This window comes from Mandrillus leucophaeus, unplaced genomic scaffold (assembly GCF_000951045.1).
Source record: "Mandrillus leucophaeus isolate KB7577 unplaced genomic scaffold, Mleu.le_1.0 Scaffold527, whole genome shotgun sequence".
Lineage (NCBI taxonomy): Eukaryota > Metazoa > Chordata > Mammalia > Primates > Cercopithecidae > Mandrillus > Mandrillus leucophaeus.
In genome coordinates, this window is record NW_012105664.1 from 387,532 (window position 1) to 415,423 (window position 27,892).

Consider the following 27,892-nt stretch of genomic DNA (forward strand, 5'->3'; position numbering starts at 1 on the left):
TTTTATTTCAAACCAATATTTTTAATGAAAATTTCCGTGTTTTCTGATTTTACTTACGTTGAATGCCAATAAGAAATACATAAAGAACTCTGAGCATTTATATAGAGCTTTCAGTTTCTGTCTGTTTAATTTGATGTTCTGCTTATTCAATTATACTATATGTGTTTCTCAGAGTTACCCAGTCCATACGTATTTGAAGAGACAATTTGGTGTAGAATTGTTAGTGTCCAGGCTCTTCCAAGCAAGATCTTCCAAAGGGATATCTCAAAAATATTCCTTAGAGTTGAAGTGGCAATGTTATATAGCCTAACAATTTTCATACTATTAAAAGCTTATAATAGCTGATCATTAAAATGCAGGTTACAGATTTTATATAAACACTACACATTTTACAGAGATTTTTAAATCAGGTTATAATAATTAAAAAAAAAAAAAAAAAAAAAGCATTTGCTATAGCCCCAAACCAGCTCTTATGAGTAACATCTATCAAGTTGGTAATGAACATTTACTGAAGGCTTTATTTTAAGAAATTAGTTTTAAACATAAAGATGGACTCTAAGATATGATAAGGTAATTTCAATAAGATTATATCAAATCATACTTCAAGATGATTAAAAATATTACAGTACTACCCAAGTTATTAAAGAATAGGAATAGTATAATGTACTCTTCACATTACTGTCTTTGTTAATTGTTTTTCTAACAGCAAATGGAAGAGCTCAAATTTTGCTAAGTCAAGCATTCCATTTACAGTACAGTTCTTTTTAAAATATGCTTGATAACAAAGTGTTAAATACTGAATGTCTTACTTCTTTGTTATAAAGAAAAGAATGGGCAAGCATGAGATTTATGTAAGATCATTTGTACGCAAAAAGAAACTGCAGTAGATGCTTGTTTCTCTTAACCCTTATGTATCAATAGTTTGGCAAAATTCTGTTGAAATTTCTTGTCATGAAATGTCAGTGGACTTACCACTTGAGAATAGATATTTGCTTGTATATATAATACTACCATTATTAATAGAGTTCAAGTATTCCAAATGTAAGGATTTTTGAATCTTATATTAAATGGACATTACCAATTACTAATTATTACATTCCAAAGTTCCCAAGCTGAACACTCATTCTGCTCAAAACACAACGAAATGTTGCAGGTTGCATTTCCCAGTATTTCACTGGGTTGTTGAATAAACTTATTGCACTGTATAAAGATTTCTTCATCTTTGGCACTGTTGGACAGAAGTCATTTACTCCCACTCTTGCAATCGAATTAGAATGAAGGAAGATTATCTGTTGTAGTAGGAAAAAAGAAAGGATTAAAAATACCCAGTAAATGTAAACGGAAGATACTCTGTAGTCACCATTTGTTTATGGGTTTATTCCTCTGTTTATTTTACATCGGCTTGAATGTATTTCCAGGTAAAGTAGATGTACTCACTTATGCATGTTAAATACCTATTATAACAACTCAAACTCATATTGTACACAAAAGTGTTGGGGAAGGACTCCTGCCAAGGCCTAGAGCATGCCCAGCTAATTTTTGCATTTTTAGTAGAGATGGGGTTTCATCATGTTGGCCAGACTGGTCTTGAACTTCTGACCTCAAGTGATCCGCCTTCCCTGGCCTCCCAAAATGCTGGGATTACAGGCATGAACCACTGTGCCTGGCTCTGCCTGGTCACATGGGTCACTGTCTCTGTCTCACTCCAGATAGATCAATAGATAGTAGATAGTAGATAGATAGATAGATAGATAGATACATACATACATACATACATACATGCATGCATGCATACATACATAATGTTTACTTATATATAATACATATATATATTTTTAAATATACATATATATGTGTATATATATGGTTACTTCAGTGCCATATTTACAATAATGAATTTAAAACATTAGAAATGATCAGAAGAATGAAATTTAATGCTGCAAGAATTAGGCTCACAATATGATTGTGAAGAATTATTAGCTGGCATTTTCTGTGACCAAAGGAGAATTTTTGTAAGTTGTTTTATAGAAAGATCTATCAACATCTTAAATGCATAATTGTAATATAGCATCAGTAGTTGAAATCAATCTTATGTACACCAGTGGACAAGTCACAATTTTATAGGCCGTGTACGTGTCTTTTTAAGTTAAATTCTTACTCAAAAAGTATGGTAAATAGAGGAACTTTCCTTCATTCCCTTTAACAGCCCTTCTAATTCCTTCTTTGGCCATTTTTGGTAACAGTGAGATTTCTGGGAAATAAAAGCAATCTACTTCACTGACAGCATTTTGGTATGCTGAAGAGCAGAAGCCTTTTGCTGGCCAAAGTGGGATATCTTCCCTGGCTGTTGTTACCTCTAGATTCTGCCTTTATGTCTTAGTAAGACTGGTACGAGCCCAATCATGAAAATTCTAGGCATTGCTAAAACATTTAAGTTTGGTGTTCAGTCCCCCAGCTGCTCAATATCAGTGCAAGGTATAGTTTACCATAGTACTGATCTCACTGGGAATGAAAACCTGCTGGACATCAGTGTGTTTGCTTTGTGGGCATTCACTGAAGTGTATGCTTATGACTTGTGTTCTTCTGTTTGTGTTATCATTCTATTCATTTAATTAATGCTAGCAAGAGTATAGGTAGATTTAAGAGAGACCAGAAGCTGGAAGCAGAGTTGTGGAGCAAATGAAGCAGAAATGACATCAGGGATGGGGCAGCTTGAGAGAGGACAGACTCAAGTTGTAGTCACTGGCTAAACAGACATCCAAATGCAGCATTTGGAAAAGTCAAAGCAAAAGTTGTCACCTTGAGATTAGCACCTGCCTATATTGCATTCATTTGGATGGTTTGTATCTCGAAGGAGTACAGTGAACGAAACTTGTTTAAAGGTACATTGGAAAGAAATAGAGAAGAGGCAAAGTGGCTTGATGCCCAGTTTTGTTCTCAAGCTCCTTTGAAGATGAAAACTTTTGTTCTTGGGAAGATTTAAATCTTTATTAGATTCTCTGAGAAATCTGTGCCCCCTCCCAGCCAGTTAAGAGTTGTCAAACTGGAAGGAAAAGATTTCTAATAATGAATAACAACAAACGACAAAATGGGAACTCATGATGCTCCAGATGGTGACTTTAAATTGGTTATATACTGTATTCTGGTTGGAATGTTTTAAAAAAACATACACATGTCTATCCTGGCACCACACTGAAAGCGAAAATACTGGGAGCCTAGTCCTCTTGCTGTGCCTTGAGAAATGTTTCCAGATCAAAAGGACATGTGACCCTGCTCCATGTCCTCCTGACTAGTCCTGCCTCTGCAGAGCAACCCCTGCCCTAAAATCTGAAATTAACTGTGCCGGCGGCTTTGCCACAATGTCCTGAGCAGTTTCAACAGGAGAAACCAAAAGACGGAAATGGATCCTGAGCTTTCTTGTGACGCCGATGTAGAAACCATTCTCCTAAAGCTCTCCTACTTCTTAAAACACCTCATGCAACCTGGAGAGTTATTATGTGTGAATCACCCTTGCTGCTTACTTGGTCTTTGCTTGAGGTATGCTAAAGTGTGTTACAAAAACTAAAGAAAATACTGATACCTACTGAACACAAGTAGAATGTTTTACCTGGAGGTATTTCAACTCTGGTAATCCTGAAGGGATTTTTTTTAGTTTATTGTTTTCCAAATGTATTTCTCTCACACGTGGTATGTTAGCAAGACTCCCATTTTCGATATCTGTGATTTTGTTGTTTCCTAGGCCCAGCCTAAAAATGATATAAAATGCATCAAGTCTTACACAGATAGTTAGGTGTGATAGAGTTAGCTGAAAACACCACAAACTAGTTAGAATATAAGCCTGTCCTATTTATATATATGTTCAGACAAAGATATTTCACGACTTTATTTAATAACCTATTTTCAGTATGTAACAACCATCTCCCAGTTTTGTCAGAAAATTCTTTAACCTAAATTTAACAAAAGGGAAATTTGAAAAGTCATTTTCTTCTTTTCACTTGATTTGCCGCTATCAGCAGAGGTGGTAATAATGTTGGTTCTTCTTTTTTTTGTTTGAGATGGAGTCTCGCTCTGTTGCCCAGGCTGGAGTGCAGTGACACAATCTTGGCTCACTGTAAGCTCTGCCTCCTGGGTTCAAACGATTCTCCTGCCTCAGCCTCCTGAGTAGCTGGGATTACAGGCACCCTCCACCATGCCTGGCTAATTTTTGTTTTACCATGTTGGCCAGGCTGGTCTCGAACTCTTGACCTTGTGATCTACCCGGCTTAGCCTCCTAAAGTGCTGGGATTACAGGCGTGAGCCACTGCACCCGGTCAATGGTGGTTCTTTCTAGTTTTCCCTTCACACTCTCCAGTTCCAGCAGCAGCTGGCTAAACAGACAATGATCTCTACCAGGGTCCCTGTGCACATTCTCCAGGAGGTATCATTCTAAGTTAAAATTTTGGGAATTTTTACCTTTGTAGTTCTTTATATCGTTTAAAATCCTCAAGTTCCACTGTTGAAATTTTATTGTAATCTAAATGAAGCTCCAATAAAGTTGGTGGTAAGCCTAATAAGAAGAGAAAGATATAGGTTAAGTCAAGTATAACCAAGCCCCATTGACTATTCGTTTACTTTTCAAGTTTCAGATTATGGGTTTAGGCAACTTTTTAGGTACTTGCTCTTTTTTTTTTTTTTTTTTTTTTTTGAGACCAAGTTTCACTCTTGTTGCCCAGGATGGAGTGCAGTGCTGCAATATCGGCTTACTGCAACCTCCATCTCCCGGGTTCAAGCAGTTCTTCTGCCTCAGCCTCCTGAGTAGCTGGGATTACAGGTACACACCACCATAACTGGCTAATTTTTTGTATTTCTTAGTAGAGATGGGGTTTCACCATGTTGGCCAGGCTGGTTTCAAACCCCTGACCTCAGGTGATCCACCCGCCTCGGCCTCCCAAAGTGCTGGGATTACAGGCTGGAGCCACCACACCCGGCCTGATACCTAGTATTTATTAACTACTTCTTATGGTAAAATTGTAACCATTCATAAAAATAGAAACTAGTATTATGAACCACCATGCTCAGCTTCAACAGTTATCTCCATTTTTCCTATCTTGTTTCATCTCCTCTATTAATTATTTATTGACTTGTTAATCTGTTTTTATTTTGCCACATTTCTTTTGCTGGAGTATTTAAAGTCAAATCTTATACATAATGTCATTTCATCTATAAATTCTTCAACTGGATGTCTGTAACTGATAAGGTCATCTTTTTTTTTTTTTTCTTTAACATAACCACCCTGTTAATATCACATCTAACAAAATTAATAAATTTTTTACTGTCATCTAATATAGTAAAGTTTCCCCAGTTGTCTCAAATATGTCATTTTACAGTTGATTTGTTCAAGTTAGGATTAAATGAAGTTTACAGAATACATTTGTTTCTTATCGCTCTTGAAATCTCTCTTAATGTACAACATACTCCTTTTTTCTCCCTCTTCTGTTGATTTATTTCTATATTATTAATTTGTTTGAGACACTCCTCTTGTGGATTTGGCTGACAGCTTCCATGTAATATCATTTATCAGAATCCTTTAACTTCTTCCTGTGCCCTGGTAGTCAGATCCAGAGATGCATTCAGATAGAAGTAAATCAGCCTTTCACCTGAAGGTCTTAGCATTCATGCACGATTGTTGCCTAGATCCATTCTCTCATTAGGAATTGGAAAATGGTGACTTCTTGATGTCATTCTTTATGGATTTATTAGTTGGAACTCTTCTATAAAGAATTTTCTTTCATTAATTATTTGGTTACTTTGTAAGATTATTTTTACAGAAAAGGCAGCAAAACTTGATTGTTTCAAGTAATGAATTCATGCAGTGCCCGGAGGTGACCAGTTAAGGTTTTTTGTATGTTTTGTTTTTTTTTTAAAACACGATTATAAACATGGATTTTTACTCTGTTTGATATGTTCAGGTCATTGCAGTATTTATTCTTCCTTTTGTTTTCTTTTTCCTTTTTCTTTTTTTTCTTTTTTTTTTTTGTGGCAGGGTCTCTCTCCATCACCCAGGCTGGAGTGTAGTAGCACAGTCTTGGCTCACTGCAGCCTCCGCCTCCCAGGTTCAACTGATTCTCTTGCCTCAGCCTCCCAAGTAGCTGGGACTACAGGCGTGCACCACCATACCCAGCTAATTTTTGCATTTTTAGTAGAGATGGGGTTTCATCATGTTGGCCAGACTGGTCTTGAACTCCTGATCTCAAGTGATCTGTCTGCCTTGGCCTCCCAAAATGCTGGGATTACAGGCATGAACCACTGTGCCTGGCTCTGTTCTTTCAATTAGCAGTAGTTTTCTGTAAACTAAGTGTATCTGTAGTACCCCCGCACATGGCAGGTGCCCAGTGAATAATTATTCCTTCTCTTCTCACGGGGGTATATCCTGACCCCCACTCTCCCCAGATGAACTGAAGCTGGAAAAAAAGGGACTGACCAAAAGATTCCATCAAACCTCATTTTGTTAGCCCTATATACAAAGTATTATTTGTTAACCCAAGTATCTGGTTAGCTAGCTGGAAAATGCTTTCCTTGTTTCAACTCTTGATGAAATATTTCCTTTCTATATTAGCAATAAAGACTGATGAAGATACTTGAAACATCCTTATGAATAGCAATAATAGTCTTCATGACTGAATTTATTTTGATAACAGAATCTACTTTGAATTTTAAAATAAACTAGGGAGCAGAAAAATAATTCTTCTAAACTGAGAAGGTTCTAATTTCTTGAATTGTGATTAATTGAGCTTAATTGTATTTATGGAATGATTATATGGACCCTCCAGTATGTAAATAAAGGTTCTGTCCTCAAAGACATTATATTCTAATTGAGCAGATCCATCATACATACAAAAATCACTGGAAAAATACCTGATGCAATGTGCCAGCCTATTCTAGAATAGGTTGTACAAAGTCAGAAGGGAAAAGTCTCTGGGAGAGGACTTGTAGAAGTTGAGGGAACTGTTGTGTCCCTTAGGAAATGAGGAAGGTGGGTACCCAGAGAGAAGAGTCAAGTGTAGCCTCTAGGGTAATCGAGCAGAGGTGTGAATTTGGCAGAAGCTCAGTAACTGCTGACAAATGTTAGCACACTTTTGTACCGGAATTTCTGTTCCCACCCTGTCTTCACACAGGTCTCCCTTCTTCCTCACACAGTATCATTATGCAGTAGAACTTCCTGAACAAATAGGAAAGAAGACATTTTCTTCCTGTCCACATGATAACTTGTTGGGTCTGGTGAGGACCCTCAGGATATCTACATCCTTTCATCTTGCCACAGAGGGTAATATTGACTGGATTATGCCACGCAGGCAGTCAGCTTTCACAGGTTAGTGAATTCTGAATGTCAAAGGGATTTGAAGGAATAGTTACTTAAGTTGAGAGATTTGATTCCAATTTAAGTTTCTAAAGATTCCTTTTGGCTTTGAAAGAATCTTGAAAACTTCATGAGAAGTTAAACCTTTACTTTTAAGATACACTTTGAAACATAAAGAGAATTTTACAGTGTAGGAAAGGCTTCTGGTGTGAACATAAAAGCAGTGAGCTGAGATCGCGCCACTGCACTCCAGCCTGGGCGACAGAGCGAGACTCCGTCTCAAAAAAAAAAGAATGGCCAGGCCAGGAGATGCGGCCTGGAACAGCAGCTCCCTCCTCCAGCCCTGTAGGCTGCCCTCCTCACGTCCCTCTACCTTCTTCTCCTTGTCTTCACTCTCCTTTACTGGATGTCAGCTTCCAGCATATGAAAGGGATTTTATATGTTTAACTTATTGGATAGCATTTGCATTTTTTGTTGTTTTTCTAAAATGGGAAGGTAAATGTAACATTTTTGGTTTCTTGTAGAAAAACATCCACCTCCTTTAAAGCTAGACTAAGATGGTTTTTTGGATTTGTGTAGTTCTGAATTAAACTGTTGTGTTCCTGGATAGAAAAATTATCTCTTTTACTTTAGATGATCTTTAGGTGACCTAAGTAAAAGGTCACCTCTTGATTAATAACAACAGCTTTACTATGTCTTTCAAATTATCTGTGTATGTTTGTTTTATTGATCTTCTGGGTCAGCTGAGTAGATTAGAGGGGGTCGTGATGAAGTTGCTGCTTTAACTCATGGATACTGAAAGACAGAGTTGTTGGAAAGTAAAAATATGTTGTTAATCATAGGGGTTATTTTTGACCCAGTTAGTCATCAAAGCAAAGAGAGCGTGTGCCCTTGTTGGGAATAAGGAAAGCAAGACTTTGAGCAAGAGTTCCAAGAAAGGCAATCCTATGCAGCTAATCATCAGACAGGGAGCTTGGAAGTAATGGGTTAGAACACTGGCCATCTGGCAGACTTAAGGAGCATTCTACTTGAGGTGCTAGCCTTGGGTCACACAAAGCCATGATAAAGAGCACAGTGCTCATCTTGATAATGATTATGTCACAAGTGGTCACTTCCTATCTGTTGGATGTTGTCCCCAAACCTTTCTGTGTATTGGTCCATTAATCTTCACGGTATACCTGGGAAGAAGCTGGATGCCATTCCTGCCAGAGCTAGGGGCTGCCCAGTCTGGCCTCATAGGCTCCACCTCAAACTGCGGCTAAATGCCTGGGGACAGGGTCTCTTGCCCCATCTATCTTTCTCTGCTTTCTTCCGTATAGATTTCCCACCTCTAACAGGTACTTCACAGAATGACAGGTATAAATGAGTAAATGTCAGGAAAGAGAAGGAAAATTAAACATTCATTGCTTCTTAGTGTTTATTCTTAGTGGAGTAAAAAAAAAATTATGGCTTAATTCTGTCAGGAAAAAAAAGCACTACATATGGCATTTTATGTGTGTGTAGACTACATTGACCAGATTTACTGGTGCAAGGATTTCTAGTTGCAGTGTATACTGCACAGTTTCCAATATTAGATTTAATCGTTACTGAAAGGTGACAACTTTAAAATACCATATCTTAGATAAAGTAAATACAAACCTTTAGGAACTGAGGTCAGTTTTGCTTCTGCAATTCTGATATGGAACACCGTCACCCCTTCAAATGCCCCTGGCTCTATCCCATTATTATCAAGAGGGTTTGCACTCATTTCTGTCGGAGGAGAATGACATGACTTAGCACACATAGGTTGTATATAAAGGAAACTCACAGTGCAGAGAGACATATCCCAAGAATGAATATCCCAAGAAGCGTGACCTTCGTCTAGGCTCATTCTCACTCAGTATATCTGCTTCTGTCTATCTACTGTCCTTTCTGTCAGCAACAGAAAAATACTGCTTTGTATTATGTAAACTGGAATATATGAGCAGTTCACTATTATTCACTTTGAATTACCAAATCAGTGATATATTCACTCTCCTCCAACCATGAGCACAATTGAGGTTTTTTTGTTATAATAGTGCATCAAAAAAGATCATCCTTCATATAATCCAAAATGCTTACATTTTTCTGTGTACATTTTTGTGTCTTAAACTTTTTAAAATTTTAAGTCAATTATAAATTATTGTTTTGTTAGCAGAAATATAACTTTGAAGAAATGCCAGTAAGTGAGGCCAGGCACTTGGTTGAATTAAATGAATAAATGAATTAGTATTATTGGTTATGAATTTTGAATGGATATTATAGGGAGATGGCATGGTTATATGATGGGTGTTAGAAATAAAATCAGGTAGAGTTTTAAATATAAGACAAAAAATTCCTCACATCGATAATCTTAAAGCAGATAACCAAATGTTAGGAGCACATTCTAAATAATATCCAAACTAATTTTGTATATTATATTTGAGTAGCTTATGCAATACATTAAAAATACTACCTTTAAATTAAATAAGAATAATTTATATTTTATTAATTAGAGTCTGGTCAGAAAAAGAAACCACGCTAAGTCTTTCAAAGGAGGTTCTTTTTTTTTGAAATGGAGTTTCACTCTGTCACCCAGGCTGGAGTGCAGTGGCACAATCTCAGCTCACTGCAACCTCCGCCTCCTGGGTTCAAGCAATTCTCCTGCCTCAGCCTCCCGAGTAGCTGAAATTACAGGCACCCATCACCATGCCCGGCTAATTTTTGTATTTTTAGTAGAGACGGGGTTTTACCATGTTGGCCACGCTAGTCTCAAACTCCTGACCTCAGGTGATCCGCCCGCCTTGGCCTCCCAAAGTGCTGGGATTACAGGCATGAGCCACCAAGCCTGGCCTCAAAGGAGGTTCTTGAGGGAAAGAGAGACAGTATTACAACGGTCATATTTTCTTTAAGTGCTAGAAATTTTGTTGGACATTTTAATTGATTTATAAATGGCTTATCTAGGCAAAGATTATTATATTCAAACATTAATTTTGGAAATTATTCTTAATAGTGGCGATAAAGTGTTCTACATCTGTTGGTTATAATTTCAAGATGTCCCATTCATTTGAAAAACTTACCTAAAACATGTAAAGCATTCATTCCTTTGAATGTGTCCTTTTGTATTTTCTTAACTTTATTTTCATGAATTCTGAGTTCTGCTAATGATTTGGGAAGATTAAGTGGTATTTCACTTAGTTGATTGTGGGACAAATATAACCTTCGCAACTTCTTTGTGGTTAGAAAGGCTTTTGGGTGAATCTTTGTTAGCTTGTTGTTGTTCAGGATCAGACCCTTGATCAAGCATAGAAAGTTACACAATATTAGGAAGTGGATTTAATTTACCAGTATTCTACAGTGATTAGCCAATCATGGAAATCAGTATAATTTATATCATTGGTGTACTAGATCACCCATGTAAAAAATTTCCCAGCCCAATCTAAGCTTTAAAAAAATTTTTACTAATGAGTTAGAAAAGTGCAGAGCTTTAGTAATTAATGTTGTGCCATTGGTTTAGATAGAAGTGCATCTTTTAAATCTTTGAATAGATAATACATTCATATGGTTAAGGCTTCAGCCTCTACTCAGCCTCCTATTTCCCTTCAGGAAAGTGACCAACGATACTATCTTTATCTTATCTTAAAATCTATTTACTCTACGAAACTATATTTAGTGCACACCAAATATACTTTTGCATGATTTTGTCTACTTTGAAAACCTCACTTTCGTATTTACTAATGTTTACCATTTCTCCCAGAACAGAGACCTGAAAGGAAAAAACTCCTACAAAGTACCCTCAGCATTCTGGCATATTTTACATATTGGGGAGATAGTAATGGATCCTGAGAAATGACTCAATCTCTTATCAGTTATTTGGAGATTTCTCAGGGCAATAAGACAGCATCCTCCAGAGGGGGTCTAGTAACTCCAGAGAGTAAAAAGAGCTCGTACCAGTGTGAGTGTACTCTCTGCTACCAAGTCCTTTGCAACATGTCCAAGGGTGCGTGGCTGCTTGGGTGACCAACCATCTCAGTCTGCCCAGATGATGAGATTATGGGATATGGGGATTTCAGAACCAAAACTGGGAATGTCCTAGGCAAACTGGGACATGTTGGTAACACTGATAACTATTTGCATTGCAAAATGAACATAGCTCAGTTCTTTACTCATTGCCAGATTATTCAGAGAGAATTTTCTATGTTTACCAAGAATGATGACAGGTCACTGAGCGTCTTCAGGACCTTTCTGTCCCTCTTTACCAATCCAGGTCATCTGATTTTCTCAAGGAGCAGCTCTAGATTCATTCATTTTATGATTTTGTTCTCAAATTCATTTCACAAAAATCTCCCTTTGTTTCCAGACTGGAAAAATATGCCTCACTGGTATTACTCACATTGTTGTTGTTTTTCCATGGCAGAAATACACATTTTGGTTGCTCAGTAAATTCCTTTTATCTGCACATTTCCTCATCTCACTCTTGGCCCTTTGTGCTTTCCTTTTCTCACCCTCCGGAAATTCCAGATAGATCACTATTGCTAAAAGTTTCACCAAGAAAAGGTAAGCCTAGGAGAAGAGGTGAAACTACATTTTGTTACCAACTGGTAAAATATCCTCGTTTCTGAGTGTGTGATGCCAACTGAAAGTATCTTCTCTTTTCCTTTGGTTACACTGAAAAATGAGGCGAGGGGAATTTAACAACTTGGTGGATCATCAAGATGGTTTGTGAATCCTCTCTTGACTCCATGAGGTAAATTTAGCTGGAATTATTACTCTCCTTTTAGTGAAGAGGAAATGCATAAAGTGAAGAAAGGTGACTTGCCTATGCCACCCAACAAGTGAGGGTTAGAGAGGCCCCACCACAAAGTGAACCTGTGCGTCAGTGAGATCCAAGTCTAGTGCATTGGGCTTTTGTTAGTTTGTTTTTCCTGATTAAAACATGCAGTTGTTGGAACTGTGTAAAAGGAAGGAAAAGTAATACAAAGCTGTGTAAGAGGTTTTGCGCAGGACTAGTAAGAGCCGCGCCACACAGTGGACTGCCCTGCATGGTGAGCTGGCTAAGTGATCCAGTTAAACTGCACTCTCAGTGCCGACTTGGTGGTCACAGAGCCTCCAATTCATCATTAACAAACAGTGTAAGGACAGAAGATGAGAAGAACCTAGCCATTCAGTAGTAGGACAGTGATTCATGCCACATGTGTCTGATAATGACTGGAAGTGAGCTGGGAGGGCTGTGTGTTCAGTGATTTTGCTCTGACTGTATCATTCTTTGTGTAAGAACCCGAGTGCCAAATAAGCAGCTAAAACATAACACAGAGAATTTGTAGAATGTCTAAAATATAGTTTGAGTCTCTTAAAAGACATATATAAGGTGATATTATAATTATATAAATGTTTTGTAATTATATGGTATACCCACAATTCAAATATAAAGCATTTTATTCTTTTTTTAATACTTTTATATATTTTTTAAAGTACTTTAAAAAGTGATTTACATTAGTACACCCGGTCAGTCGGGTCAGTCTGGTAATAGTAGCTTGGCAGTAATACTACTTAACAGCTGGGGGCTTCCCCACCATTGCTCTGTACCTGACATGCATTTCTCAGAGAAAATCAAGTAGGTCTAAGAAAGATCCTGATACCTTTTAGTTTCTCATTTCCTGGTGAATAACAAGAATACATATGGGCTAAGTCCCTGGAATGCGCCTAAAATGTAATAAAATAATGATATGACAGATTTAAAACTTTCATAGCCCCAGTATTAAATATGCCATTAGTTATTATTCTTGTGGTTATCTAAGCTGAAAAGGGGTTGAAGAAGTGGTAAACACATCAACAGGCTGTATTTCCAACTTCTGATGGTAGAATAATGGCCTTGCCATTCTCCCAAAGATTCTGTGGCCTAAAGTTAGTGGGCCGACTGGGTGAATCCTCAGCAGAATCCATTGTGTCATTTCTGATTGTCTTAGTGTTTTAGTGAGACCTAACTTATAAATATACACTCTTCTAGTTGCTCCTTTATATTGATATGGAGCCTTACCAGATCTGAGCTGCCTGCACACTTTGAAAGTGAAAACAGCAGACAAGGTGCTGGCTACCTGACAGTGCAGTGTGAGAGCTGGATTTTGCAGGGAGGCTTGATGCGAGGATTGAGCATCCCTCAGTCTGCCTTAAGTATGATCAGCATACATGCCTCGATCCCAGGGTGACATGGAGGAAGGGATGGGCCAGAGGGTCCACTGCACTGACCCAGGGTGACAGGGAGGCTTGGTGACCCCTCATCTCTCAGCCACAGGAACAGAGCCAGGCCTGCATGGTAGCAAGGGGCTAGTATGGTTATGGTATTTTCTACGCTGTTCTCTTAGTTTTAGCTTACCTAGAGATGACAGACTTTAAATTTGCTTTCTCCAGCACAGCCTGAGAGTGTGGGGAAATGGCCTGGAATAGCCAGGCCTGGCTTACCGCCTCAGATGATACAGAACCAGAGCTCTTCCTCTAACACCACGCCGGAGTCAGTGAGGCAGGAGCTGTGCTGAGGGGAGGTGGTGATACTTCCACAGCTGTGGCGGGGGAAATGAGGCGCTCCTCCAAACCCAATTTCAGACTAAGTCAGAAATTTTACTTGCTAAAATCTAGAAACTTCAAAATGGTTTTTTGGTTTGTTTTTGTTTTCGAGATAGGGTCTTACTGTGTCACCCAGGCTGGAGTGCAGTGGCATAGTCACAGCTCACTGCAACCTCTACCTCCCAGTTAAGACTACATGCACCACCACCATGCCAACTAATTTTATATTTTTTAAAGAGGTGGAGTCTTGTTATGTTGCCCAGGCTGATCTCGAACTCTTGGGCTCAAGTGATCCACCCGCCTCAGCCTCCCAAAGTGCTGGGATTATAGGCATGAGCCACCACAGCCAGCCCAAAATGTTAAACGTGGAAGTAGTAATCTTTTAAATCCTAGAATATTAAAATGATACTAATATAGTAAAGAAAAAATTCTTTTCCTCTTTAAAGATCCAATAAAGAAGCCATACGTGTATATATTAATCAATCAGATATATTCTGTGTGCTGCTGTTAGAGATTTGTGGTGTCTTCACACGTTTGGGTAGAGATTTCTTACACTGTTTGCTAATGATTGCTGTAAGTAATTGTTTTCTTGTTCATTTTAATGTATAGTGACTGTTACTACCTGAATAGATTGTAAGCTTATTTGAGGACCATTAAGGTCAGCCCACTGCCTTTTACATGGCTATTATTTAATAAACATCCATTGAATTAGACTATTAATTGAATGAAATCTAATTTTTAATTGACTAGAACCCTGTTGAATGCAGGGATTTTTGTCATCCTTTACGTACAGAAAAGTAATACTTGTTTATACTAACATAGTATAATTAATCATTACAGCAAAGATTATATAATTAATCATTATAGCAAAGAGTTTTCACTTAAATCTTTGAAAGTATGAGGATATATTCTTACATAAAGCGAAGTGAGTCCTTTAAAATCATTTTCTTTGATTTCCTTAATTTTATTGTTTTGAAGATCAACCATTCGAGTATCAAATGGAATGTTGGTTGGGACTGAGGTCAAACCTTAGAAAGAAACAAACATATTATATAGTAGAGAATCATGCTGAAGATGAGATTACTAATATGATAGAAACACATTTTTTTAAACCCATGATTATCATCAAGTTACACATGACTTAACAGTCATAACAGATGACCAAAAAAACATTGTTTGGGGGGAAGACCTCAGGACCTTTTTGAGTAACTTACTAATTTTTACAAGGTGTCTAGATTGGTATAGCTGTCACCACTCATCCCCTCTAAGGTGGAATAAAAGGTGATAAATTGGAGCTGCCCTGGTGGCTGTGAGAAAGAAGGTGATCAACCACTGAGGTGCAGCTTCTGTTGATGTACCTTTGGCTGAGGAATATTAGCTTTCTTTGCAAATTTCCAGGCTGTTATAGTGCTAAATTGGAGCATATGGGTCTTGATAATTTTTCCTTCTTTTTTTTTTTCTTTTTTTTTGAGATGGAGTCTCGCTCTGTTGCCCAGGTTGGAGTGCAGTGGTGTGATCTTGGCTCACTGCAACCTCCACCTCCCGGGTTTGAGCAGTTCTCCTGTCTCAGCCTCCTGAGTAGCTGGGATTACAGGCGTGTGCCACCACGCCTGGCTAATTTTTGTATTTTTAGTAGAGACGAGGTTTCACTATGTTAGTCAGGCTGGTCTCAGACTCCTGACCTCACGATCCGCCCGACTGGGCCTCCCAAAGTGCTGGGATTACAGTTGTGAGCCCCTGCGCCCGGCCGGGTCTTGATCATTTTAAGAAGCCTTAGAAAGTTGTGTTTAGAAAATAGAAAAATTAGATTTTTTTCATGTATATTACCAAAAACTTTGCCACCCATTTCCTTTAATTAATTCCTCTAATTAGTTGCAAATTCTTTGATTTCCACATGCTGATTCATACATAATTCTTTTTTTTTTTTTTTTCTTGAGACAGTCTTGCTCTGTCGCCCTGGCTGGAGTGCAGTGGCACCATCTCAACTCACTGCAACCTCCGCCCCCTGGGTTCTAGTAATTCTCCTGTCTTAGCCTCCCGAGTAGCTAGGATGTGTACCACCATGCCTGGCTAATTGTTGTATTTTTAGTAGACACAGCGTTTTGTCATGTTGGCCAGGCTAGTCTCGAACTCCTGGACTCAAGTTATCCTCCTGCCTTGGCCTAGATGTCAGTACACTTTTGATAGAACCGTCCTCACTCCTGAAGTATAGTCATACATTTAATAGCCAAAAATTGAAGAATTGAAAATCTAGTATTTGAATATCAACATTCTATCCTACAGCTCTGTGTACTTTTCCTTTCCATACTTTAAAATTGGCCAGGCGTGGTGGCTTACACCTGTAATCCCAGCACTTTGGGAGGCCAAGGTGGGTGGATCACTTGAGGTCAGGAGTTGTAAGACCAGCCTGACCAACATGGTGAAACCCCGTCTCTACTAAAAATACAAAAATTAGCTGGGCCTTGTTACACATGCCTGTAGTCCCAGCTACTTGGGAGGCTGAGGCAGGAAAATCGCCTAAACCCAGGAGGCAGAGGTTGCAGCGAGCCAAGATAGTGCCATTGCACTCCAACCTGGGTGACAGAGTGAGACTCTGTCTCAAAAAAAATAATAATAATAAAACAGGCCGGCGCCGTGGCTCACGCCTGTAATCCCAGCACTTTCAGAGGCCGAGGCAGGCGAATCACGAGGTCAGGAGATCGAGACCATCATGGCTAACACGATGAAACCCCATCTCTACTAAAAAATACAAAAAAATTAGCCGGGTGTGGTGGCAGACATCTATAGTCCCAGCTACTCGGGAGGCTGAGGCAGGAGAATGGCGTGAACCTAGGAGGCAGAGCTTGCAGTGAGCCGAGATCGCACCACTGCACTCCAGCCTGGGAGACAGAGCAAGACTCTGTCTCAAAAAACAAAAGTAATAATAATAATAACAATAATAAAATAAAATTGACACTCAAGAAATTTAACTCTATATGGGAAGAAAAGGGGGTTAACTTGATAAATTAGCAAGGTAGAGGGGCAGTTCTGTTTGTTAGAATAGATTTATTTTGCCATTTTTATGAACACAGGAAATTATTTTGGTTTTAGAAAATGAAATGGAAGTCTTATAGGAAACTGGAGGTTCTGCAGAAGAGATCCTCCTAGTAACACAGATTTTGACAAACCTACTCCTGCCCTGCCCCTGTTGAAACTGAAGTTCTGAAAAGAGTTTCATCTCCTGAGGGAGGAAGAGTGATAAGGGCCCAGACCGTTTCTATGGTCATGTTTTGGGGGAGGTAGGGTGGTTGCGGCAGCATGCTGATGGCATGTCTGACTGTCACAGATATCCTTAGGTGGATTTTGTTTACTAGAGTTTTTTCAAAGCTAAATGTTCGGGAGACTGTGTGATGGGAACACCAGATTCCTGCCATGAGGTAGGTTGGGCTTCTCAGGTCTTTGGTGACAAGTGTGTACTGGAGCAGTTTTATGCAATGTCTCATCCAGGGTCTAAATGTTGGAAACATGTGACTGCTCTGCCGTGGCACATCTGGAGGCTAGCACGTGGGGGTGGTCTGCACTAAAGATAAATGCGTCCTTATTCGCCATCTTACCCAGAACCATCCCAATTTACATCTAGTGGAGTCATAGCAGATACACATATTTTTATCTGGAATTTCGGCTTACAAAGTGCTTTAACACGCACCCGCTCTGCAGACTGAGAGCAGGTAATGTTTTTTCTTGTCTGAGATGCAGTTTAGTACAATAGTACGTGCTCGTATTCCCTGACTAACCTCTTCTCGCACCCACCATCTGTCTCAGCTTCTGCATTTCTTGTTCCTGCTGCTTTTTCCACAGTCATTCTGCATGAACAGGTTTTCTCAAACAGTACTTGCATCTTCATCTCTTTCTCATGAGAATTCCATAGGTAAAGCGTAAGACCCATTTCTTTCCTAGCCTATTTCATTAGACTTTACTAGTAAGTCTAGCTCATATTAGTCTCCCCTTTTTCTGAATGCGTTTTGTTCGCCTCTCATTTTGTCATATAATGACAAACTTCATTAAGGTCTCTAGAGTAGATTATTATAAGCTTTAACTCTTGCCATGAATGCTATGGCAGTAGGAAGCAAGTCTAATGCTTTTCAAGACATCTGCTCATATAGACTCGTAAAGTGACCCTGATGGGCCATCAGCCCCTGAGTGGGAGTTGAGTGCCAAACCTTGACCTCCACAGTGGGGTCAGTCTCAGCTGTCCCCTCTTGGAAATAACTGAGGGCAACAACTCTTGATATGCATTGCCATCATGTCCCCTCCCTGAACAGGGCATGGGTGTGCTCTTGAGTGCTCCTTCATTAGAAGTATTAAAGAAAATACTCAGCAAAGAATTATAAATTTTAAAAAGACTTTATCCACTTTTTTCTTAGGCAGTTTTAAACCCACATTGTTAAAAAGCAAATAAAGCATTATCTTTAAAAGGTCTAGATTAGAGATTTCACAAGCTTTCTGTAACTCGTTTCATTGTTCTAGACACGCAGCTTATTTTGTTATCATGGAGTTTTACTCGAAAGTACAGTCTCAACCTGCTAACACCCTGAGATAGAGCTGCATGTGATGTCCATTCTCTCTGAAGGGAATTAAAATTAAATGCTTTGATGTAACTGGGGAAGAGAAGAAAATGTTCTATGTACAACATTCTCTTAGTTTTCCTCTGATTTTCTTAATTTTAAAAATAAGTTTGGCTGTACTTTGAGGTTTGCTGTACTTTCCACCTGAAAACTTAAATGAAAAAAATCTTGTACAATCAGTGAGATTATTTTTGAAATTTCTGTGAAGACTTTTTCCATCCTTCAAATTGTCAGAATAGCATTATTATTCTTCAAAACAAAATTGGCTTATATTCTTACCTAAATCTGAGCAATGTACAACTCGTGAATAGCACTGACATCCAAATGGACACATTGGAAACAGATCAAATGGGAAAAAAGGGATTCTTGGCTCTCTTGTTGGAAAAAGAGAGTTGTCCTCCTCCTCCTCCTCATCATCATCATCTGTGTCTTCCATATCCTTCAGCATCATGTTCTTCAATGCCATGTGTGAAGGGCTAAAGAAGGGTTTGGCAGAGCACAAACCCAGGAATAATAGGAGCACATACTCCTTCATGGTGTCTTAGTGTAGATCGGTCTAGGACTAAACAGAAATTGGATATTAAGTTTAAATGGATATAATTCCTGCATATATACATTACTCAGTTCCAGCAAGAGTGCAATGAAATGACATTTTTATCCATTGCTTAGCTAATGTGAGAGTAAATTTATAAAGATTTTTGGAAGACAATTCAGCAATGTGCATTGGGAACTCTAAAAATATCTCTGTTTTTCAGATAGTAATTTTACTTTTTGGAATGTAGTCTCAGGAAACATTTCTAAAGTGCACAAAGATGTTCATCACAGAAGTATAATAGCAGAAATATTTGAGACAATTATAATGGTTACAAGGGAATAGTAAAATAAAAGAGTATATTCCATGAAATATTTTGGAACCCACAAAATGCTTGCAAAGACATTTTAAAATATGGGGTATTATCTTTTGTGAAATGAAAAAAAGCAAATATAAAAAATCCGTAAACTGTATACTTACAAACACTCAGAAACAACCAAAAACAAACCTGGCAGGAATATACCTGATTGATGATAAACTCTGGTTACTAGAACCATAGATGACTTGTGTTTTCCTTTTTCCTTTTACTTTCATAATGAGCAATGAGTATTACCTTTATAATGAAAAAGCTAATAAACATGTTAGAAACAGATTATCTTACCTAACTCTGTATTCCCAAAATCTTTCTATTGCCTTAATGTATTCAGTGTCCCTGAAGGAGGAGTGTCTTCATTGTCTCCTTAGACAACATCTGGAATTTTTCCTTAACTGATTTCTCTCCACCTTTCCCAACCTCACTCTCATAGTTGGTCACTTTTTCCACAAGTGGTATATTTTTCCTTCTAATCTGTTCCATTGTCTAATGTTTGATCCAAACTGTCTGATGTCCAGACTCTTCTTTCTTACTCGTCTTTCCCCTGAGTTCTGTCTGTTTGTTTGTTTGTTTTTGGGGGGCCAGGTTGTTTTCAGCTGCATTTTTTAAATGCACACAAAACAGAACTATACAAACGAGAACCTTCAGAGCATAGATTTATTGCCATATTTACATATCACAATTTTTAAATTGTCATCTGTGAAATGTGTATATTCTTCAAAATTTTCAAAAATTAAAAACATGGAATTATTCAAAATAGATGCATCCTAGAGATGCTCGCTGGTGAAACTGAGTCGTGGCAAGAGGGCATCCACTCACCACCACAGCAGAGGGCTCCGCAGACCCTAACAGTCCACCAGGCTACAGTCACCTAAATAGTCCACCAGGCCTGCCATTGCCCGCCATTGCCCAAGTGCCAGAGAGCAGCTGAGCTGCAAAAGACTTACATAATCAGCTGGGATTGGCGCAGCCTCAGGAAGACCTACCCCTCCAAATCCCAACTGGTTACAATTCCCCAGAACCAAAAAATCAACTTCAACATCCCTCCACGGGCCTGCTTTTTCCTGGATTTAAAAATCAAGAATGAATTCATTAACTTAATTAATATCTTCATTTATATGTGGTATGTCCTTTTAATCACCAGACAAGGGCTAGAATGTCCTACTGTCATTAGTTATTAACCTGATGATTATTTAATTCCTCATATGCTCCAAAAATCTAAATGGTGGCATGAACATTTGCCCACTGGGTAGCTGGCTGGCACTGGTCAGGTATGTGTGATATTCCTATGATAATCCACACTAATGCTAGGAAAGAGATTACAGAACAGATCTGAGAATGGCAAGAGTTTTTTATATTTTAATAATCCTATCCTGATTCCCATTTCAAAACTGGCCCTAGCCTCCCATCTGTACACTACTTTGTGGAGGTGTCAATTCAGATGTTATTCTAGACTCATCCCTCATAGGAAATGAGGTGTAAAGAGCTTAAGTGACTCGCCCAAAGTCACCTACCAAATATAAATGGAGCCAGAGCTAGGACTCATGTGTCCCAACTCCCTGTTCTGTGCTGCCTTCTGCTCCAGCTCATGTGGGGGGACTCAGTTGTTTTATCCAGAAATCTCGTGGCTTCCTGGGCATACTCTGTCATTTCTTGTTATCTAACCAGTATACAAATTCCTGTCCTGTATACATCTGTACATAAAGAAGCACCTGTGTAGCTTGGACTGGAAGGTAGAGAATAGAATGATTGTGAGGTCAGATTTGTGCAGTACAGGGTGAGAGATTGTGCCGGCAACACAAAGTCCAGTGGCTTCTGTTGGAGAGCCCCAGGTGGAAATCACCAACTGTGGCTGACCACTGTTCTGTAGCAGGTGTGCGGTGTCCCTGCTGGCAGGCAGGTTGATGTTTCGTATTCCAGTCATCCTGGGAATCCTGTATGGGGTCCTGGTAAAGGTTACTGGGGGCTTCCTTTTCAATATCACTTTGTCCCTGGCACATTGTCTCTGTTCCTTGGCTGGCTATCTGACTTTGACTCATTATGTGTTTTGACTTAGGGCTGTTGTGTGGCTCCTGACTCCTTAAGGTTTAGTGCCCAGCTTTGCCTCAACCTTCAAAATACTCATTCCCTAGAAAAGTCAGCTCTTGGTCCTTAGCTAAATCAAAGTTGGCCCCTGATTCCAGTTTATTCTGTAACGTTCTTGCATTACAGTTCTGTCTTCTAGGTGCACAGCTGCCCTTGACCTTGTCTGACCTTGGCAACAAGAAGCTATAGAATTATAATGGCATTTGAGGTCCTGTTTCTGGCTTTTTTTTGAGGTTGCTGGAGTTATTCAGTGGGCATTTACCAAGCACGCACTGTACCCCAGGCAGTGTCACTTGTCAGAATTCTGAATCTCTTAAAGTAGAGCACACCTTCCTCCCAATCCTCTTCTCTCCCTCACTTCCCTACTCAAAAATAAAAAACCCACAACTCCTGATCAACTACTGTCAGGTAAATATGAGATCGTAAAGTTAACACTTGAATGTCAGGTGCATTAATAGAAAAACTAAAAAATAAAATGCGTAGATTAGTAAATAGACAATGTAAACCTTATATACTGTGACTTATGGGGTAGGAATAGGGGTGTGGGGCTTTAACACTAGATGTGTGGTACCCAGCGCTTTGAAAGTAAAATTCTTCACCATGTCTGTCTACGCATAACCCTCAGTTTACTGTTTGAGACCAGTAGAACTAAAGACATTTATAAAAACATATATTCATATGAAAAAAAGATTGAAATAGAATATACAAACCTGGCAAGAGGGATAATGGGATTATAAGCAAAGCATTTTTTTCTTCCCATGCATAGTTTTTTAATTATGTTGCTTTCAAAATATTTTAAATGTCAGTCCGCCAACAGAATTTTCTTTGCTTTATTACTACATATACTGCTGTCTTTTCCTACCACTTTTGGTAGGCGTTGGTATAATCAAAGGTTTCCCGTACACACTATTCTCACCTCTCTCTAGCCAAAAGTCAAACAATAGCACCTACTTGGGAAATTGTTTTGGGGTTCACAATTTCTTGAGGCTTAATCATATTTGTTCTGGTCAATGGGAAATGAAGATTTTGATAAGGTTATTTTTTAAGTTGGTTGATCTGTTTTGTTTGTTTTTTGGGTTGTTTGTTTGTTTGAGATGAAGTCACTCTGTCGTCCAGGCTGGAGTACAGTTGCACCATCTTGGCTCACTGCAACCTCCACATCCCAGGTTCAAGTGATCCTCCCACCTCAGCCTTCCAAGTAGCTGGGATAACAGGCATGTGCCATCATGCCTGGCTAATTTTTTGTATTTTTGTAGAGACGGGGTTTCACCATGTTGGCCAGGCAGGTCTTGAACTCCTGACCTTAAGTGATCCACCCATCTTGGCCTCCCAAAGTGTGCCACTGTGTGAGCCACTGTACCCAGCCTGATTGTTTTAGTTTAAGCATTTTCCCATAGAATCTTTGAACTATATGGACTTTATGTTCCCAGTCTGGACCGGAAAAACCTATTTAACAGATAATATATCCAAAATGCAGAAACCAAAAACTATGGAACTTAAAAAAAAAAAAAAGTACAACACCAGGAATGTGTTAGAGATCCAAAGTGGGGTGCCAAGAACGCATCGTGGTGTTCCTTGTGGCCTGGCAGTGGGAGCAAGGACTGGCCTTGGCTCCTTTGCACACCACATAATGGTTTCCCAGATGCCTTCAGCCTCGTGCCACCGTCAAAAGAGGCTTCCACAGTACTGAGTTGAGGTTCAGGATGAGGAACGGGATCACGTGTGAGGAGCGGAACTGACAATTGAGAGGAGAAGGAGAAGGTACACAGGGCAGGGAAGGCAGGGAGTGGAACAGTAGTGGGCCTGCTTTTTTCCACATCCCCGCCTCAGGGCTGCTGACCAGCCCCCCAGTGGCATCAGGAGAAGCATTGTCTCTCCTCTTTTCTGAGACTGTTAAGTTACTGCCTTTAATCAAAACTGAGGTAAAATGAAAATATGAAATGGAGACTTCTGTCTGCAAGTTTTAGGCAGTAGCATTATCTGTAGTTGTTGGGAAGCATTCCAGTTGCTGAGTAGTGGAGGCAGCCATTTTTATATAGCAGTTGGGCCCTTTCCTGGAGAGTAAGAGATGGAGACCTTTGAAACAGGAGTTCTTCCTGGTGGTGAAGGTTCCAGAACATTCTGGAACAGGGAGCATATCCATGCTGCTTGAATAACTCCAGGGAGAGGATACTGCCTCAAGGCAGCATCTTCCACAGTTGCCCATCCATGGCTGTTAGGAAAGATTATTTTATATGGAAACTCAAAAATGCCTTCTGGAAAATTCATTTCTCTCTGCTAGTTCTGTCTTCTGTTAGCCTTATACAAGTAATCTAATCTTTTGCATTCTTGTATCCTGGTTGCTTGCAAAGAAAAAAGGCCAACCTTGATTCCATGAGGAATTTGTTATTTACACTCTTTACCTGAGTCTCTTGCTGGGTCTCGTCCACCACTTTGTTAATAAGTACAAGTTAAGGATAGGTCCTAAACCTCCCCCAGTTCAGTGTGCAACTGTTTACCAATAGGAAAATAATGGAATGTCTAGGAGGGAAACCTAGATAGCAGTATTTTTTCTTATTATTCAGAAAGAATGTAGAGAATATTATATGTCATTTAAAATGATATGACTTTTGCTTGTTTTGAGTTTATGAATGAGGTATAACCTCTGTTTTATTAGTTTTGGCAGTATTCAGATTATTCTATTTTTAAAACCTTTAAAAATATTAAATCTTCTCAGGAATACTCAATATTTCCCTGATTTAGACCAGTTTTGCCAGTGTTTTCCACTCGTGGAAAGCTTTGGATTTTGGTTTCAAGTCTCTCTTAATCAGAATACTATTTGGAGTGTTCTTCCAGTGCTACTGCTGTTACTAATAAATCATAGCAGCCTAGAGCTAAGAGAGGCCTTTGAGACCTTCCCCCCACGGCCGTCTTTTACTGAGAAAAAGCTGAGGCAATGAGTGTCCAGAACTGGCTGGAGGTGGTGGAGCTGAGGACTGGCCTTCTCACTGCTTGTTGGTTGTGCTTTCCACTAGACTGCATGTCCTCCTAAATGGATTTTAATCTCATAGTTACTTCCAGACGGTAAACAGACTTTCCTCTGGAAAAGCCTAGTTAAGGAGGTTTGGCCAAGGTCTTAAAAGAGTTCATAACATATGGACTGGAAATATAGCTTAAGAAGCACATAAGCTTTCTTTTTTCCATTTAACTGGTCTACAGACTTAGAATGGAAAGTTTGTCTAAGTGAAATGGTATTTCCTCTCAGACACTATTATTAGGTAAATAAGTCACTGTGCTTTTAAATCCCATGTTTAAAGGCCCGCTTGGCAACTTTTCCCTTGATTTAAACATGCCTATCAGTTCACAGGTACCAGTAGCAGATTTCAGTATATAAATGTGATGTAACATACTCCATATATTTCACAGAAGGAATCCAAACCAAATTCAGATATAATCAAGGCACAGCCTTGTAAGCTAACAAATGTGTTAGAAGTCCAAGCATGCATTTGGAAACTTATTCACAGTACCATTTGTTCGTGGATACTGACAAAGGTAGCACTTTCCTTAAAAAGCAGTTAATTTTACCTTAGAAGTATAACTAGCATTCTGACAAAGCATTCTGGCTGTTTTTCCTTTTATACTAATTTTTCCCTTCACTAGTTTTTCCATATGTCTAGCAACCAAGCTACTGTCTTAAAAAACAAAATCTCCTCCCTCTCCATTTTTATGATGTTTCCCACAGTGCTTCAAGACTTGTACTTGTAAAGTTAATCATTTTTGTCTCAAACCTCAGATCAGTTATCAGAATATTTGTTTTTAATTGAGTAGTTAGTTGTAACAGAAGACTATATATCCTCTGTTCTTTCCACTACTACACTATACTCCTTAATGCCAAAAAACAAACTAAAAACATCAGGATCCTTTTATGTGTGTGGGCTTGTGCTTGATTTTTCTTTCTTTTTTTATTTCTTTCTTTTAACAACTTGATTCTTGGATTTAAACAACTTTATTTTTAGGGAAATATAACCCCCTCAGGTTCTTTATGACTCAGTCCCTACACCATGTGGCCACTGTTTCTTGGGTGCCACACCTCTGAATAGATTAACATGAAAGAATGCTGTGCACTATTTAGGTTACTAGGGAGTAGAATATTGAATACATTGCTTAAATTTTTTAATCTAAAATTTAATCAGAAATTTACTTTGAGAGTGGACAAAGGAAATCTTTGAAAGTGTTAAATTCTGACTGTATATATGCTGTGAAAATTTCCTAATCTTTCATATTGAATATAGTGCTAGCTGAACTATTGCTAATAAGTATTCTTTCTTGGAATTGTATAGATTTCCATTTAAACTTTTCAATGCCATTTCATTATAATAAGGAAGACATTTATCAAGGAAAAATATGAATATTCAAATGTATAAGTAAAAATGACATTTCAGTAATTCACACATTTTAAATACACATTCGACAATATTTTAAATATTGAAAAATATATTTACTGTTTCATTTAATATAGCTGTGATATCCCCAAACTTCATGATCATTATTGTAGCAATGTTATTTTCCTAGATAAACACACAAGATGTTTATTTAAATGACTTTTAAAATCAATCATGTTAACATTTATGATAAAACATAATGACAGGTTTTCACTTAGCTGGAAAAAAAGTCACATAATTATATTTAAAATAAATTCATTATAGATAAGACATAAAACTAGAATAATTTTAGGTACAAATTTAGGTTTATATTTAAATGCTGATTTTTAAGAAATTATAGAGATAAGCTTTGGACTTTATCATATGATTTATAAGCATTTATTAATAACATTAATGTCTCCTTAGTACTGACTATAAAGTATACATTGGTACATGTAAGATAGACATGAAACATACCTGTCAGAAGAGAGTAGTCCTCCTAAAAGTAGAAGTTATCCACCATGTACTACTTATCTATAATGTAAATGTTCTCAGACACTGTGTAAGAAGAAAAGTTGAGGAGGTATTACATTTAAAAGAAAAAAAACACCCTTCAACACAGTCCTGGTGTGGCTGCACCCTGGGTGATACTGGAATAAACTGCTCCCACAGATTAGTCCATGTTAGTACTGAGGAGCAAGATTAAAACTTGTTACTGCTCATGTGTTTTCCATCACTGTTTGTATCGTAGCCAAGACTTCTAGCTAAACTCTAGACGTCTACTGGAAGATTCTGAAGAAAAAAAAAAGAAAGTTTAATAATGCATGGCAACTGGCCATTGAAAGTGCAGTCGGAGTCATTCAAGAAATACCTAGTTTTAAAAATACAAGATTCTTAAGTGAATGAATATTTGTAAATTACAATTTCAAAAGTTACTCAACCTGTATAGACTAATAAAATATTTATCAATCTGAATAAAGGATACCAACATTACTGAAGTATATACCCAAACTTCAGATGTACCTGAGAAAGAACAATGCCTTTTTTTTCTTCTAATGACTGTAGCTATTGCATTATGCGTACTTCTCCAGACTGTTTTTTTAAGCTTTTGGCACTGCTATAGGCATGTCAGGGAAACTGTGTACGAGGCTCCATGAACTGCTCCCTGGACTCAACATATGTGATATAACACAGCCACACATGCATGTCCAAGTAACACCCTCTTAAGATGCATACAACCTTCCCTTTTCAGGAAAGTATTAGCTGTGGCCTCACTGACATTTAGGGAGACTTAGAGCAAGGAAGATGCTATTCCCTGAAAAGAAATCATTATTTGTACTCCTTTTTCCACTCATCCCCAAGAGACTGCCCAATTCTATATCAACTAAGACCTTCAAAAGACGACAGTTTTCTTTTTTTTTTTTTTTTTTTGAGATGGAGTCTCGCTCTGTCGCCCAGGCTGGAGTACAGTGGCACAATCTTGGCTCACTGCAAGCTCTGCCTCCCGGGTTCATGCCATTCTCCTGCCTCAGCCTCCCGAGTAGCTGGTACTGCAGGCGCCCACCACCACACCTGGCTAATTTTTTTTTTGTTTTTTTAGTAGAGATGGTGTTTCATTGTGTTAGCTAGGATGGTCTCGATCTTCTGACCTCGTGATCTGCCCGCCTCGGCCTTCCAAAGTGCTGGGATTACAGGCGTGAGCCACCACGGCCGGACTGAGAGAGGGCAGTTTTCTAACCTTAGTGGCAAGGACTCACTGTTGTAAGTGACCCCGATGGATCTTCCCAACCGTTGTATAGATTTGGAGGCCAGTGAAGAGCTTTTCCAGTGGGTTAGAAGACTTGTTCTCTCCTGTCATCAAGAATCTGACCATCGTTTGTTCCCTCTCTCCAGAGAAATGGCACACATTGTGTTAAACAAGGCAGCTACAGTCCTAAAGAATACATTTGCCTCAGATGTGCACAGCAGCTAGCTATGTGTTCATCCTTCCCTCACTTAAATAAA

The 27,892-nt window shown here is 38.7% G+C and overlaps 2 protein-coding genes across 4 annotated transcripts in view; one reads left to right on the plus strand and one right to left on the minus strand.

Moving 5' to 3' along the window:
- ASPN (asporin) lies at positions 1-26,635 on the minus strand. Of its 2 annotated transcripts, XM_011996854.1 has the most exons (8): positions 26,366-26,635; positions 18,778-19,060; positions 14,810-14,922; positions 10,414-10,627; positions 8,975-9,085; positions 4,453-4,546; positions 3,608-3,746; positions 1-1,289 (listed from the first exon to the last, which is right to left on the minus strand). In XM_011996854.1, the coding sequence occupies exons 2-8, from the start codon at positions 19,031-19,033 to the stop codon at positions 1,092-1,094; spliced, it is 1,125 nt and encodes a 374-aa protein (XP_011852244.1). In that variant the 5' UTR covers positions 19,034-19,060; positions 26,366-26,635; the 3' UTR covers positions 1-1,091. The 2 variants fall into 2 exon arrangements, with proteins under 2 accessions (XP_011852244.1, XP_011852245.1); XM_011996855.1 differs by lacking the exons at positions 3,608-3,746; positions 4,453-4,546.
- Positions 1-27,892, plus strand: part of CENPP (centromere protein P) — a 299,356-nt gene that overhangs the window by 149,146 nt on the left and 122,318 nt on the right. The window lies entirely within an intron of this gene.